We start from the raw sequence: 16139 nt of genomic DNA, 5'->3' as shown, positions 1-16139 counted from the left end.
AGTATTTCTGTTTCAAATAGGTGTTGTTTTTTTAAAGTTTCTGTTCAACTTCAACAAAGAAACTTGAGTCTTCTTTCGAAAACTTTTATTGACTTTTCTCGAATCAGTATTTAATGTACACATTTATTTATTTGGTGAGTTTCTATGTAATCATGTTCGCTCAGCCAGTCTAAAAAAATATTATTTTTGTTATTATTATTATTTGCTTCCAACAGTGAACTGCTGACAAATCATTATCCTTTTACTTAATTAATTAATTGTCAGTAACCAGGACCCTTCCCTTCCCTTTTGACCGTCTGTACAGGGCGAATCTTTGCCAACACCCCAGAATCTGCATGTGTGTTGGGCATGAGGAAGAGAGGACTGGTGTTACAGCCTCTGGCTGAACTGAAAGAAGACACAGATTTTGAGTAAGAATCTTCCACATCATGTGCCATTTAATGTATGTCATTCCTACGTTTGTGACTAAAATCATTCATGATTTCCTTCCCTCATCTCTTTCCGTCAGACACCGTATTCCGAAGAACCAGTGGTGGTTGAAACTGAGGCCTATTATGAAAATCTTGGCCAAGTACCAGATTAGTCTGGACACCTCTGAACACGCTCTTATGGAGCATGTCATCAGCAAGAAGCCTCCAGTGCACATGACTCTCACAAAGTAATCCTGAGCAAAGATGAGGACAGATGGATACAACAAACATATGAAATGACTGATTAATTTATTTAAATTAATTGTTCATCTGTCTATGTCTTATTCTTTAATTTTGTTTGTATTTATCATATTTATGGTAATGCTGTTGCAACATGCAAATTAAAAAAAAACTTATTATTTAATGCCCTTGGTTTTCTTTTTCTTTTCTTTTTTAATTTAGGAGGGGAATGAAAAAAACTAAGCCCTGGTTAATTAAGCCAAGTAAATATTTCAGCATAACGCACACAAGCAAACCACTATTTCATATGTATATAAAATAATGTATTCCATTAAATATATAAAGTATGAACAGCTGACCCTATGTTCATGCACTATTTTATCTGATACAAAAACCGACTGAATATACATTTTTAGACAATTAAGATCAATTTCCAGTATAAAGTAAACCCAGATGTCAGTCATGAATGGATCATTCTCTGCATGCCATGATGCATCTGCCATGTTTATTAATTAGCATTCATATTGTAATAATGACTAGATATTGTCTTCATTTAAATGTACTGGTTGGGTGAAATGCTCCATTACTCTTAAACTTTTTCCCCCTTTGATTAAGTCTTTGATTGAATAACATCTGTCTGTAAAACATCTCTGTATTTTGGTAGAGTTTATTTTAGATGTTTTTCCTGAGTTTACTAAAATACAGGAGAAAGTAATGAGTTTATTGCCAAGTGTGTTCAGACAGCGAAAGAGTGAGAGGATGACAAATAAAGAGTAAGCAGCATAGAAGGAGTACATTTAAATATTTATTAGGAGAAAGACATTTATTTTGGCAGGCAGCTTGTTGTCAGCCATTGCTCGAACCGGAAGCTGAGCAGATCAACTTCAGAGGGTATCAAGAGGTCGCTGAGGAGTGTGGGACGGTGGCGGACTGTGTTAATGTCTGCCTACTCATTGGCAAGGTGCGTGTCCCCTGTGTCCGCTTCGGTCGCCCGTTTCGGAATGCACTCTATGGCACTGTCGCTTGTGTAAATCGCGAGGAAGGCGCGTTAGGCACGAAGTCGCTTTTTTCGGCGCTTGCGCTGTCATTTTCACCCGTCGGTTGACAAACATCGGAGCCTGCGCCGTATCTGTCGATGCATTTATAGCTAGCCAGCTAGTTAGCAAGAGAACTAGCCCATTCGGTGGCTAGTCAGCCAGCTCGCATTCTGAGCTTTCATTACCGAGCGCTTAATAAGTTCAGGTTTTTCAACCGGACCGCCTACCGTGCGCATACTAGTGTATTAGTTTACTAACGTTACTCGAACAACAAACAGCGTGACTCGAGGGGGGCCGGGAGAGCGCGACGGAGGCGCGGTGAGCCAGGAGCGGCCGATGAGTTCAGACCAGGGCGGAGAGCCGCAGCTGCAGGAGGAGGCTGAGCCGGGACCCAAACCCCGAGGGGAGGACGAGATCACACCCGGGACCGGGGGAGACTCAGGCGTCATGGTGAGTCGGGGCCTCTTACCCCTCCCCAACAACACGATCGGTCTCTGGCCGTTGCCCTTCTTAAAAATAGGGTCATAGGAAGTATGATCGCTCGCTATATAAGGCCATCGGTCGGTTCTCATAGCGTGCAAGCTCTGACATCACCTAAATTGCAAGCTGGCCATGTTGTCGAAGACGCTTCTTGCTGGCGATTGACAGGATGATTCATTAATCTCATAGATGGACCGCTTGCAAAAGCCATTTCTAATCTGCGGCAGCATTTTTGTGGTTTTAAGACTGCTTTCTCTCACACACAGTCGATACTTCACCACAAAAATGTCACTTCCCCACGCTCACGTCGTTTAAAAACGACTGAATGACAGCGGAAGTCCCTGTATTGACTTTCACAGGAAAACGATGCAGTAAAATGAATGAACAGACTGAGGCTGTCCGTCTCTCACATCCTACCTGATATAGCCTTATGTGTTATAAAAGCACATGCTTTCTGAAACTGCCATGTAAAATGTTATTTTTTTTCACACCTACATTTACAGAGTCCTTTATATATAAAGCTGTGTATGTGCAAAATAATGCAAGTCAAATTTATATGTAAATTGTATCTGTATCTGTCATGATACGAATCTCATGTGAAGCTGTTATGGTAATAAACGCAAATACCACCAACCTTTTTGTTTGTACTGGATAAAGGGAAATTTGACACGATATGATAACATTTACATTTTTGGTTGAACTGGCCCTTTAAGTCTGTCGAGCATGACAGGAGTTAACCGGCTAAATTAGCCCATATGCTAGCGAAGATACACACATGATAATTTTGCTTGTTAGTTATAGAGTAATACCTATTTTGGCTTAGAGATACTGATTTTAGTTGACAAATTCAACAGCAAAACCCGCTGTAATTCGCCAGCATTCATTCAACGGCCTGCTTTCATAAGCTTATTCACGCAGTCATATGACAAACATGAGCTCTAGTGAAGTTAAAACCCACCCTCATAGAACAGACGAACTCCATGTAATATGTGTATTACATCGACTTTGGAAGTTGATATAGTTTTCTGAGTAATAATTAGCAAATATTTGTTTCAGCTTGTCTAGCTGTAAGCCGATGTTCTGCTCTTTTAAAAACACTGAATACGCATTTCCTGCACTTTAGCCTGGGAGTGACAATATGTCTGCTTTCGGCTTAAATCTTCAGGCTGACAACTAGAAACTCTTTATCCTAGTATCCTAGAGGGTCTTTTAGTGTTGTTTGTGTTACAGGCTCACAAAGCTTAACAGCTGTTTTTGATAGTTTATGAGGAGGATGAAGGTTAGGAAGCAGGTGTCTGTTCACATTGGCGCCCCCTGGCCATGTGAAATAAGCAGGTACGAATTATTTTGGATGCACAATTTGTATCCAAAATATTAAACGTGTAATACATGGAACACGTGGGAACCTTTTTATTTTTACATTTCAGCTGCCTCAGTATATTCCTTTTAAGTGTGAATAGAAGTGAACAGAAACGTGTGAACTAAAGGATAGTCTTTTAAATGCTTGTATATCAGAATTAGCATGTTTCATGTCTTCTCAGTTTTGGATTTCCACAGTGTGTTAAAATAGAATGAAAATTCTATTGAAAAAAATAAAATAAATCTAGAGCTGAAACACTTCATCACTCACATATTCTGTTCCAGACTCGAAACTACATGCTTTGTACTATTTTTATTTTTTGGTTGGTGGAGAAGAAACATGCTAACTGGACAGTAAAAAAAAAAAATGTTGCTCAAAATGGATTATTAATTGAAATGTTGTATAAAATATATGCAGGAACTACTGACAAATAAGGCTGAATCTCTTCTATAGAGATTGCTGCTATCTTGAATGAGAGGCCTTGTGAACAATAATAAAATGGTCGTTTTGGCTGTTCATGTGTTGTAAACATGAGCCCATGTGATTCTGCTCACCTCGTGCTGCCTTTGTGTGTTACTCAGTGTTGACTGAGAATTTATTTAATGCATTCTCCCACCAATACATACTGTTTTAAACCATTTTTCTTTCATTTCTTAAAAGTTAAGCACTCTTGATTATTTGCAAAGAGAAATCCTGGCACTGTTTTCAATGGTATGGTTATTATAGTAGGTTAATGTTTTCAAATTAGACTGTTATCATCAACTGAGGTACCATCTTTCTTGTCTGGTTAAGCACTTGGCTTTCTCTGTGGGCATTTTGGGTTGCTTTTGAAGGGAGGTGAAGTGGGCTCATCTGCCATTGCTCTCAGTGTCACTCAAGACATGTAAACAAACCTTGGTGTCATGGGAACGACACTGGAAGTGGTTAACATGTCATGCTTATAAAGAGAGACAAGAAAAGAGAAGAGAATAAGCAATGTCACAATGACCGTGATTATGCTATAAAATGTATTTTAAAGACCTAGGGTTTAATAAATTCATTGCATTTCCTTCTGTTGTTTCAGGTCACTGCTAAAGGAGCTGGTCTGAACCCTAATGCCAAGGTTTGGCAGGAGATCCCTGCAACACAAAGTGAAGCTCCTGTGGATGGCACTGTGGCCTCCCCCTGGTCCCAGAACAATACGGCTAAAGGTAAAGGAAATTTCCATGTGCTCTAAATCTTAATTCCATGCCACTGATTTCTTAGTGTTTTTCCAGAATGCATATACCCTACTGTTCAAACATTTGGGTTGATAAGATTTTTTTGTAAACATTTTAAAGTCCCCTGCCCTGTGCACACCAAAGCTATGCTTATGTAATGAAAAATAAAGTAAAACAGTTATAATCATGAAATATTAAAACAAATGTTTTCTATTTTAAAAAGTTATTTATTCGTGTGATGTAAGCTGAATTTTCAGCAGACATTTCAACACTCTTCAGTGTCACCTGATCCTTCGGAAATCCTTGCAATATGCTTATTTGGTGCTCAGAACATTATTTAATTTTTGTGAAAACCATTTGTTTTTTTTTTTCATTATAAATGTCTGTAATGTCACTTGACCAATTTAATACATCCTTACTGAGTAAAAATATTCATTTATTTTTAAAGCCTGACTGAACCCAAACTTTAAACCGATTTAGTTGCGAAGCACTTGTTTTGATGGTCAATGTGCAGACAGATGGCTGTTGCATTATATCTCACTTTTTCCCCAATGTTGTGCCATAAATATAGCCAGTTTAGACATTTTCAAGTTAAAGACAACTTAAAAAAAAAAAATGAATCTAGCTGATTTTGAACACATGTACAGTCAGTATCCAGTGGAAAAGCCTCCTAAGAAATGCATTGGATTATATTTACACTGCTCCTCCTTAGGGATAGTTCACCCAAATGCGAGAGCTTCCTGACCCTCCATATATAGCAAGGCTCCGCCCACATTTAAGGTTCAAGAACATTGGTCCAACCATAAACTTATGAATACGTTTTTAACAATTCCTCTCCTCCGAGTCACCCTCTGTCTCCATTATGGAGAGTACCACAACACAGACAAAATACATAATAAAATCTAATTGAATGCATTTATGATTATAACAGTTTATCTGTCTTTTTTTTTTTTCATTTGTTCACATAGATAACTCTGTAGGTAAACAGTACGCGCCTGGCTTCTCCACTCCTGAGGACAACAGCACGGCTGGTACTGTAGTGGGGGTAGTGAACGGTATGGACCCCCCTGACCAAAGCATCCCGGTTTCTGAGCACACTACAGCAACTAATGGTATGTGATGTTCATCATTTTGAAATATGATATGGTTCGTGTGTACATGTTTATTAGATAAATCTCCTAAATCCATCACTGCTAACTGTTGTTGGTGTTTTCAGTCAGCAGGCATTTGCCAAACACTTAACCTTTGTTTATGCTCTTTGTTTACATGCAGTGGAGTCCAAGCTCCCCGAGGAACAGCCTGTCTCTGAAGAGACCTTGCGTGAGTCTCTCAAAAAAGAATTGGAGTTTTGTTTCTCCAGGTAAGTGCAGCCGTGTAATGTGATGTAAGCTTTCAATTTAATGCAACCGAGTAAACAGCACTTTACGGCCATTCTCCTCCCATCAGCTGCGTTTATCGATGCTCCTCTTTCATCCCACAGGGAGAACTTATCTAAGGATCTTTACCTAATATCACAAATGGACAGTGACCAGTTTGTCCCTATTTGGACTATTGCCAGCATGGAAGGAATCAAGGTCCTCACAACTGACACGGACCTCATCTTGGATGTCCTCAGATGTACGTGCCTGCATTTTCATCTATGGTCCAGTTTTATTTTATTCACACTATGAAAATGTATATTGCTCTGACCGCCTACAGCATCTCCGATGGTCCAAGTTGATGAAAAAGGGGAAAAAGTGCGGCCAAATCACAAGCGATGCATCATCATTCTGCGAGAAGTCCCTGAAACAACTCCTGTTGAGGTGAGAAATATCATTAAGAAGTCGAACTGTGGCTCTCTTAGGATCCTCTTATTTTATGTGTGTGTTTGTTGTTCTCATCAGGAAGTGGAAGCCTTGTTTAAGAATGACAACTGTCCCAAGGTAATAAGTGTGGAGTTTGCACACAACAACAACTGGTACATTACATTCCAATCGGATACAGATGCTCAACAGGTATGAGTTTCTGTTTTTATTTTGAGATTTAACAAACTGCTTACCCTTGGATTTGAAACTAATTGGGCTTCCTCCATCCAGGCATACAAATATTTAAGGGAAGAAGTGAAGACATTTCAGGGAAAACCAATCATGGTAAGTTCTTTACAAAAATGTGCAGCGTTAAATTAGTTTATACACGGCAGATGGGTTCAGACCTTTTTGCGTTTCCTGTTCTCAGGCCAGAATAAAAGCCATCAACACGTTCTTTGCGAAGAATGGTTACCGCAACCTGGACTGCAGTGTGTATCCTCAGCAAACTCACACTCAGTCCCAGTACAGCTCCCCTCTCTTCATGCAGCCTGTTTACAGCCCCCAGCAGCAGTACCCTCTCTACGGCATAGTACCTCCTACCTGGACACCATCTCCGACTCCATACTTTGAGACACCACTCGTACGTCTTTCTAGTTTGACTAGGGATGCACCTGACAGTCATTTTTGTTGTAATTAATTTTTTTAATTGTATTATTTTAACTGATGCGGTTTTCCACAGGCACCTTTTCCCAACAGTGGTTTTGTCAATGGATTTAGCTCACCTGGACACTACAAAACTGGCTCAACTTCTCTCAACCTTAGCCGTCCCTTTAGCAGGAACCGGTAAGTCAAGTTGGTCTCTTCATTATACCACCAGTTTATTTAGAATTACCATAATTAACTGTATAGTTCAAACCTCATCATAGAGTGCAACAGGGTTCTAGCAGTAAATTAAACTTACACTGTTAAAAGACAGGATTACTGTAAGCTTTGAGGTTATAATCCATGGTATATGCTTTCATTAACTTTACATAACTGTTTAGCAGTGGAATTCCTGGTGAAAAACTACATTACCCATGATTCTGCATAAAAAATCCACCAATCAGAGAATCAAAAGAACACTTTAGGGCCCACCCACTCTCATGAAGCACTATGAATGATGTGATAGTTTCCCTACACTCTCAAACTATTTCTATTAAATAAATCAAATCATTTTCAATGTTTCTTGGGATTGTAGTTCTTTGCTTCATTAAAGCCGTTATGTACTTTTTCTGTTAGAACTTAACAATTACTTTTTTTTTTTCATGAGAAAATTACTAAGAATACTCTCAGAACCAAGGCCGCTGAAAAGGGTGCGGGCACTGTTGTACTCCATTATAAACAATGTCTGAAATCTGCATTCCCATTTTTGTATTTGATAAAAAAAAAGAATAAAAAAAAAAGAGTTATGTTTCATTCATGTACAAGCTTCTTTTGTGTAGTGTAAGAATGTAGGCAGTTACAGTAGATCACGTGGATATTGTTTTACTGTTCCCACAGTGTTCCACTCTATTCAAGAAAGAATGTAATAAATGCCTTCAGGTACAGCTTCAAAAACTTCCAATATCAACAATCATCAATCCATTCTTACTATCCTGTTCTGACAGCTAAAATACCAGCTCTGGTGTTTAGCTCTCTAGCTTAAAAATTCTGGTTTACTAACAAAATAAGTGGTGGAGGATTATAAAGGAGAAAATTACTGTAATTATTATCACCTTATTTACGTTAATTATTTTGTGTCTTAATTATATTGGCACTGAATTGATTACACTAACAGCTTTTTATGTTGAATGATCTTTGAGCAGTGGTTAAACATTTCTTTGTTTTATCCCTTTAAAAAAACATTTAGATTAAGGGCTGTCAGAATAAATTTGAAAGTGACATTTTAGTGCATACAGTTTTGTCTTGAATTGCTAAAAATGTATCTAAAAAAAGTATATTTTACTCAATTTACAGCCCTAATTTAAATGCCTGAAGTGAGTTTACAGCAGATAATGTTTTTAATATATATTAGGGGTGTAATGGTTCACAAAATTCATGGTTCATTTTGATACGACAGTTCCGATATCAATACGATATTTTATTCTTGAACTAATACTACTACTACTACTACTACTACTACTACTACTAATAATAATAAAATAAATGGAAGCACTTTGCTCAATTAGCCACCTAAAAACATAAAAATCTTTGTTATTCAAAAAACAGAACAAAGATACACATAATACAACAAATAAAAATAAACCGTTTTATGCAGGTACAAAATAAAACTATTATTATTTACAAATTACAGTTGCTTATGGCTCTGATTTTACTAATACAGTTGTCCGTTTAGTTTTATAGTCTCAAGCATTCAGAAATATGACACAAGAAAATTTTACTTCAATAAAAACAAGGATTCGTTTGTGTAAGAGTTGTGATGTCCACATTTTTTTGTTGAAGAAATTATAGAGGCTAGTATTTCTATCACAAAAAGGTGGTCAAAAATGAAAGCTTAAGTGGATATTTGATTAGAATTAATTAGACGGGAACATTGAAACTGTAATAGAATATTAAGGCCATCAGTTATGATTATGTGCAGTCAGCCGACAGATGCAAACATGAGATGAGAGCGAGCACGCGCCCGGCTTCGGGCATGGCGTGTGCGTCGCCTGTCTACGGTCTTCACCGTGAAACGCATATTTTATAATTCTGTTTTCATATTTATTTTACGTTCATATAAAACGAAAGTTTTTCTTTTCTTTTTGGAGCTACTGGGAGTTCGTCCAATACTGTGTAACGTACTCTGTGTGGGAGCGGCGGTACTGGACATAGACATAAATACCTGTGTCGATGGTAACGTAACTGGACATTTTTATCATCCACGATCAAAAATATTCATATCGCACGCCCCTTCCCTTGGAAGAAATCGCAGACCGGACCGCAAGGGCACTTTAGCGTCGGACCTCAAAGGGGCACACACTTTCAGCTCTTTTAGTTAGTCCATCTAATCGTTCGGTTTGAAATGCATAACAAACCGAAAGCCTCGTACCTAACCTAATGATTAATCAAATGATTAATCGCAAACAATCGCATTAAATATAAGTTACTGTATACTGTGTATAGTTATGTGTATATAATTCTATAATTGAGATAGATGCCAATGTAAGCTCACTGGCAGGAAAAATACTTTTTGTCTCCATTTTTATTTTGGAGCAATTGCATGCTGCCCATTACTTGAACCATCATCTACATCCATAGCTGTACAATTATTAGCAAAAAAAAAAAGTTTGTATGGACAGAAGACGGTGTTAAATAGAAGAAAATCTCATGTGTTTTTCTGTTTCTGCTGTCCGAGTAGGAACCATGTGAAGCCTCAGACGAGGACTAATGATGGTCTGTCTTCCACTGTGTCTCCGGTGGTTCTTGTGGATGGGCTGTCTGGCCTGCACAACCCCCAGCCTCCATCCAGCGCTGGGCCAGTGCTGTCATCTGCTGAGCTCAACTCATCCTTTCCACACCTAGCTTCCAATGATCCAACTGATGATGGTACCATGGCGGGACGTGGAAGGTTTGTTGGGTTCTCCTTTCTTAATACTGAACATCATCTATAGTAACAATGTAGATGTCTTTACTGACTTTTGATCAATTTATAAGGTTTTTGTTTAATAAAAGTATTAATTTCTTAAAAAAATAAAAACTCTTACTGACCCCAAACTTTTAAATGTTACTGTATAAATGATCAAAATATTCATTAGTTGCTGCCCTCTTTTCCCGGTCCCATGTGACCTACAAAATGTAATCCTTTTATTTTAGTTTAGCCTTGTGAACTAGTGCAATTATGGAGCCTTTCACCTCCTTTAGAATGTCATTTTAACTCTGTTTCAATCACAATCAATTTAATACATTTGTGTTAATCTTTTGTTTCAGGAGAACGACATACAGAGGCACTCGAAGGCGGCGAGAGGATGATCGTACAACAGTAATGCATTTTTTTTTGTGTTGTTGGTTACAGTTGAACCTCTCCCTGTTTATGCCTTCTTAATTGTGTTTTTTTTTTTTTTCTTGTCCGTTTCCACAGAGACCAGTTCCCCTGTCTCAAGTGAAGGTACCGTCCCCCAAGTTTGACCTGGCTGCCTCCAACTTCCCACCACTGCCCGGCTGCTCTGCCAGTCCGCAGGGGGAGCCTGTGCTGGAGAACCGCCTCTCTGATGTTGTGCGGGGCCTAAATAGAGAAAAGGTATGCTAAAAAATACGATAAAGCATTTGAACACCAGACTGATAGTTTTTGTTTTGCTCATCGCTTGTTTTTAAATTTCTCTCCAGCAGCAGGATTCAAACAAAGAGTCGGCTGCGAGTCCCGCAGGCCCAGTCTCAGAGGAGACTGTCTCCAGGCCCACCCAGCCTGTAGCCAAGATGACTGCTCGCGTCCCTGATCCTGTGACCTCCAGGTAAACAATTGCTACAAATGACTGACATACTGAATATTGTTTTTATTAGTGTCTGAGTTTTGCTACTTGTGTTTTGTAGCTCCAACCACCTGGAGAAGAAACCAGACAAGATGGAGCTTCTGGTTTTTAAAGAGACGTCTGTGACCTCTGCCCCAATCGCAGCTGTGGCACCCACCCCTGCCCCAACAGCACCTGCTCCAAAGCCTCAGGCCAGCTCGTCCACACCTGCAGCCACCCCCCAATCTAACACTGTCCCCTCCAGTACTCCTGCACTGGTGAGTTGTTGCTTCTCTCAGGGGCTGATGGTTATATTCAGAAGGGCCAAGTAGTCAGTGATGTGAGTGTCTCTACTCTTCCTGAAGAACTATAAACTCTGTGTTCGATAGGATGTAGGTTCAAGACCCCATTCTTTTTTCATTCTCTCTGCACTTTTTCATTATTTCTAGTCTGTCATATAAAAGAAACAGTCTTGTTCCCTTAAGCCCTATTCGGACGGGACTAGTTTTCTAAACTACGTTTGAGTTTTGATTCTTACAACCTAACGTCTGCGATTTTCATGTACCAATTCGGATGGGACTAACATCTCTGTGTTTATTACAGAGGTGGGAGGGGGTCTATTTTGTGTGTCTGGGTGTCACAGAGATCACACGCTCTGTATGCATGCATTGCATATAGTCATTCGGATTGATTACCTTTAGTATTATTACACAGTAAATACTAAATGGCTAGTATAGCAAAACCATGTTAATGTGTGGTTTCTTTAGTTTAACTTGTTCTGCGTGTTTTTTAGTAGTAGTAGGCTTAACCCAGGTTTAATTTTCATAAAGGTACATCTGCAATTAAAACATTATGTAACTGAGTGAATAAATGAACGTGAGTAATCTTACCTGATGCTGATATTAAAATAGCCAGTGTTAACAGTTTACGTGATCTGGCTCTTGATTTTATTTTTATTTGTAATTTTTAAATTATTATTATTTCTTCGCCGGGAAGCAAATATCAAACATGCATGCGTTAATAGCATCTACGGTAATTCAAGTTGGCCAAAACACACAAGGAAATGCCTTGTGAAATAACACATTACCGGCAATCACAGACATTCGCATTCGGATGGGATTAGTTTTTTCAGAGGATCACTGAGTTTGCTGTAAAACAGTAGGTAATTTGCTCTGGAATTATCAGAGGTTGTGTGAGAAAAACACAGACGTGACCAATTCGGACAGGATTGAAATCACCAAGTACATCTGTGAAACACAGATTTCTCTAACGACCCCCTGTAAAACTAGTCCCGTCCGAATAGGGCTATACTCAGCTATTCAAAGTTCTGTAACCTATCTTTGAATGTGTAGTAGAGATGTGTCTCCCAGTACTTAAAGGCTAGTGCAAAATGAGAAACCTTTCTGATTTGTCCCCCCTTCTCCTCAGGAACCTCGCAAACTCAGTTACGCCGAAGTATGTCAGCGACCACCTAAGGATCCCCCTCCTCCAGCATCCACTTCCAGCCCCAACAATGCAAGCACGCAGCCTCTGAGAGAGCTGCGCGTCAACAAGGTGGAGGAGCAGCAGCCTTCCAGCTCTGCAAACAAACAGGAGCGGCCTCAGGAAACGGGGGGTAACTACAAGGCCAGGGAGGGCCGACAGGCCCGTGACTCCCAGGGCTTTTCTCGCAGCAGTGGACCCCCCAGAAGCGGTGCAGGGGGGTTCAAGCTACGGGAGCAGCAGAGACGCCCTCCTTTTGGCCATCGCGGTTCCCCCCAGGGAGGTTCCAGACACACTGGAAAAGAGCAGAACATCCCCCCCATATCGCCAAAGCAATGACTCTAAACAGAAATCCTTATTGTATGAATATTTACGCACTCACCTCTCCTGCCTGGAGCACTTCCAGAGGAAAAGTCTCATGAAGTGACAATGCACAGACTGGGGTATCCAGGCAAAACGGGCATAAGAAATTGGAAGCAGCTGTTGCTTGAAGGACGCCATCGAATAGGAAACAAACAAAAAAACATTTTATGCTTCTGACTTGACAATATCCCTTCAGAATGTAAATCCATGTGAGATTTTTTTTTTTCTTCTTGAAAGGAGGGTGGCCTCTCTTAGTTTGGGAGAGGGGAATATGGGTGGGTGTCTGCAAAGAGCATATGCACTAAGAAAAAGAACATGCATAAACAATGTTATAAACCTATACAAAGATATCACTCTGACATGCAATGATTCATCTTTTTGTTTTTTGGTTGCTTCATTCGCAATCCCAGGACACAGGGTGCTCGACCCCCAGGGTGATTTGACTGTGGAAATTAAATTGTGGTTTGCTTTATAGTCTATTAATTTGGGATTTAGATCCTGTGTAGAATACGCGACGTGTGCTTCAGTGAATAATTTTGCAAGTAACTTTAGGGCTGACAGTGCGATTTGGTCTGGAGTTTTGCATTAGTTTGCGTGATATATTGTAGCTCATGATTCATTCTGGAACTGGCATTCGGATTTACTTACGATCAACTTTGGAGCCTTGTTAATGATTGAAATATATAGCCTACTGTCACTTCATGAAGTCAAAGCCTGCCAATTATGATGTTGTTATGTCACTGATTTGCTAATTTGTTTCTTTTTAATTTTATGTGATTTGTCATTGTTTTTGTAGCTAGTTTGAGTAACCAACAGCCTGTGAATGACAACTCTAACAGTCAGGTACATAGGCACTCATGAACTTTGTGTCATCTCAGATTTGTCCTTTTTGTTTTTTGTGCATTCTCCTTCCTGGACTGCTCAAATATCCTGATAATCAGTCAGGCTCTTGACTATGTTTACAACAAGGTGGTGGTGGATTGAAATATAATGCAAGGCAGAGTCCGAATCATGTTCGTTATGTGGATTAGTTCTTATTTAGAGGGTTTCTTATATTCATTATCAGTACATTCAGAGTTGGCTTGACTGTATGGAGCAGTTGGCCATCATGATGATTTAGCTCAAGCTGGATCCTGATTTCTTTTCAGCTTTTGTCAACAATCAACAGTGCAGGTCTCTTTCAGTCATTTTTATGATGATTTATTGATTGCAAATCTAATGCCCAGAGTGGGTTATCTGGCTCAGGGTGACGTTTCATCTCATTCCTGTCATTTACAGCACCAATACTGGTCTCGCATTTTTATGAACTTCCAATTCTGCAAAGCTTAAAAGGCATGGTCATTTCATGCAGTTTTATTGTTTGAAGGAGATGAGATTGAAAGGAGAATCGAATGTGCTTGGTAGTCCCTGAATGTGTCCTCCATGAATTGTAATACAAACCCCTTATTTAAACTGATACATTTCTTCCTCCCTAAACAGAACATTTTGACTGTTGGATAAATAGCAATATCTGCAAAATCCACTCGTTATGATTGCTGCAAAGTTTCATATAGCTTTGCTATGGTAATGTGAGTTTTGTCATTGCTATGCCAGTGCCAGTGTGTTTTTTTTTTTTTTTTTTTTGATAGGGTTGCATGTGTTTGGATAGTTAGAAATTGACAGTCGCTTTGGTAGATGTTACCTGATAGTGACTGTGGGGAATATAAATAGCAGGGGTGCACTGCATTCATTATAAAAAATGTTGCTGTGGTGAATTGATGCTGTAATTTGGACGTTTAATCAGGAGGATACAGTATTGCTGTTCAATTCATTGTGAAGTATTGCTTTTAAAAATTGGTTTTTAATTTATTTTAATTCTGCTGTCCATCCCCCATGCAACCCCTGTCCCTTGTAAGTTTGTTATCATGACTATGTACAAAAAGACATTGGGAGAGAATCACAGATTTATCATATTTGTGTATATATAATTATTATTTTTTTTGGCGATTTCAGCAGAGAAAATACTTGATGCATTTACTAGAGGCTTAGTAAATAATAAATCACTGGGGCTTTTTTTCCCTCCTTGTTTTCATTAATGAATATGAGCAGCTAGTGGTTTAGGATAATGAAATGCACTAACTTGTTTAAAAAAAAAAATCTTATTATGTAATGTGAAATTATAATAGGAGCATAAGGTAATGATATTGATGTTGACCGGCTTGCAGAAATCTACAGAAAATAGCAAATTTCTCTTTAAGGTTTGGATTATTACTGTTAATTGATTTAGAGGTTGGTGTGGCAAAGGGAAGAATTCTATAACATTGGATTGAAGTGAGACACTAAATTCTAGCTGTCTGTATAAATTGTCACAAAAAGAAAATAAATTATTTTGTTTTGGCCTTACCCTTGACTGGTTCATTTTGCTGTATTGTTTCTAATTTGTTGTCAAACTGTTTTGTGTTGCCATTGTCTGGTTAAGAAGAAATTTAAAGTCAATACAAAATCTTTTTTTCTTTTTAAACTTAAGGCGGGCTTTTAGTACTCTGTTGAATTCAAATTCAACTTGTTTAAAATATAGTAAATTAAAGAGAAAGTTTGTAGTATTTTTCTGACATTTACTGGTTGGATATTTTTTGAAAGTCTCATGCTCAACAAGGCTGCATTCATTTGATTAAAAATACAGTAATATTGCTTAATATTAAAAGTAAGTTAAAATAACTATTTTCCATTTTAATATATTGTAAAATGCAATTGATCTCTGTGATGGCAAAGCTGAGTTTCCAGCAGCTGTCACTTCAGCCTTCAGTGTCCCATGATGCTTTAGAAATCATTCTAATATGCTGATTTGGTGCTTAAGAAGCATTTCTTCTTATCAGTGTTAAAAACAGTTGTGCTGCTTACATTTTTTTTTTTTTAAAACCACAATGCTTTTTTCAGTGTTTTTAGAATAAAATGTAACCATGTTAAGTGTCACTTTTGATCATCTTAACCAGTTTAATCTCAAATTATTCCCAGACATGAAAATATCCGAATGATGTGTCATTGGTAACTCTTTGAAATAATCAATAATTATAGTCGTTTTAAAATTAACATTTCTGCAGTCATATATTTTTTATATACATGTTAACACAGCTATTTAAACTGCTCTGGTAATGTGACAATTTGCACTAATAATGTGAAACTGCGCATATTTAACCCTTGCCTTTTTCAAAGTGTCTATTTACACTAATGCAGAGTCTATTTATGCTAACTCCGCCCACCGACTTGTGATTGGGAAAGTCATCACTGAAAAAAAAAAACACTCTTTAAACTTCAGTTTCAGTGGCGTAGATGGTA

At 38.5% G+C, this 16139-nt stretch overlaps 1 protein-coding gene across 3 annotated transcripts; it reads left to right on the top strand.

Moving 5' to 3' along the window:
• The first annotated feature begins 1490 nt into the window (after window positions 1-1490).
• LOC113071039 (la-related protein 4-like) lies at window positions 1491-15206 on the top strand. Of its 3 annotated transcripts, none has more exons than XM_026244405.1 (17): window positions 1491-2137; window positions 4591-4717; window positions 5695-5838; window positions 5999-6086; window positions 6207-6343; window positions 6425-6528; window positions 6610-6720; window positions 6802-6855; window positions 6941-7153; window positions 7253-7356; window positions 8053-8094; window positions 9893-10102; window positions 10462-10513; window positions 10613-10771; window positions 10861-10982; window positions 11062-11257; window positions 12408-15206. In XM_026244405.1, exons 1-17 carry the CDS (start codon window positions 2024-2026, stop codon window positions 12798-12800), a joined length of 2370 nt encoding a protein of 789 aa, XP_026100190.1. In that variant the 5' UTR covers window positions 1491-2023; the 3' UTR covers window positions 12801-15206. The 3 variants fall into 3 exon arrangements, with proteins under 3 accessions (XP_026100190.1, XP_026100189.1, XP_026100191.1); XM_026244404.1 differs by having other exon boundaries at window positions 1494-2137; window positions 10858-10982; XM_026244406.1 differs by lacking the exon at window positions 8053-8094 and having other exon boundaries at window positions 1495-2137; window positions 10858-10982.
• The last annotated feature ends 933 nt before the right edge of the window (window positions 15207-16139 follow it).

This window comes from Carassius auratus, unplaced genomic scaffold (assembly GCF_003368295.1).
Source record: "Carassius auratus strain Wakin unplaced genomic scaffold, ASM336829v1 scaf_tig00005796, whole genome shotgun sequence".
NCBI lineage: Eukaryota > Metazoa > Chordata > Actinopteri > Cypriniformes > Cyprinidae > Carassius > Carassius auratus.
This window is presented reverse-complemented; position numbering and strand designations above follow the sequence as displayed.

Coding starts and splice junctions, on each gene's coding strand:
- LOC113071039 (XM_026244404.1), top strand. CDS start 2,024: ATGAGTTCAGACCAGGGCGGAGAGCCGCAGCTGCAGGAGGAGGCTGAG. Junction 2,138..4,590: donor GGGGAGACTCAGGCGTCATG/GTGAGTCGGGGC, acceptor CTGTTGTTTCAG/GTCACTGCTAAAGGAGCTGG. Junction 6,529..6,609: donor CTGAAACAACTCCTGTTGAG/GTGAGAAATATC, acceptor TGTTCTCATCAG/GAAGTGGAAGCCTTGTTTAA.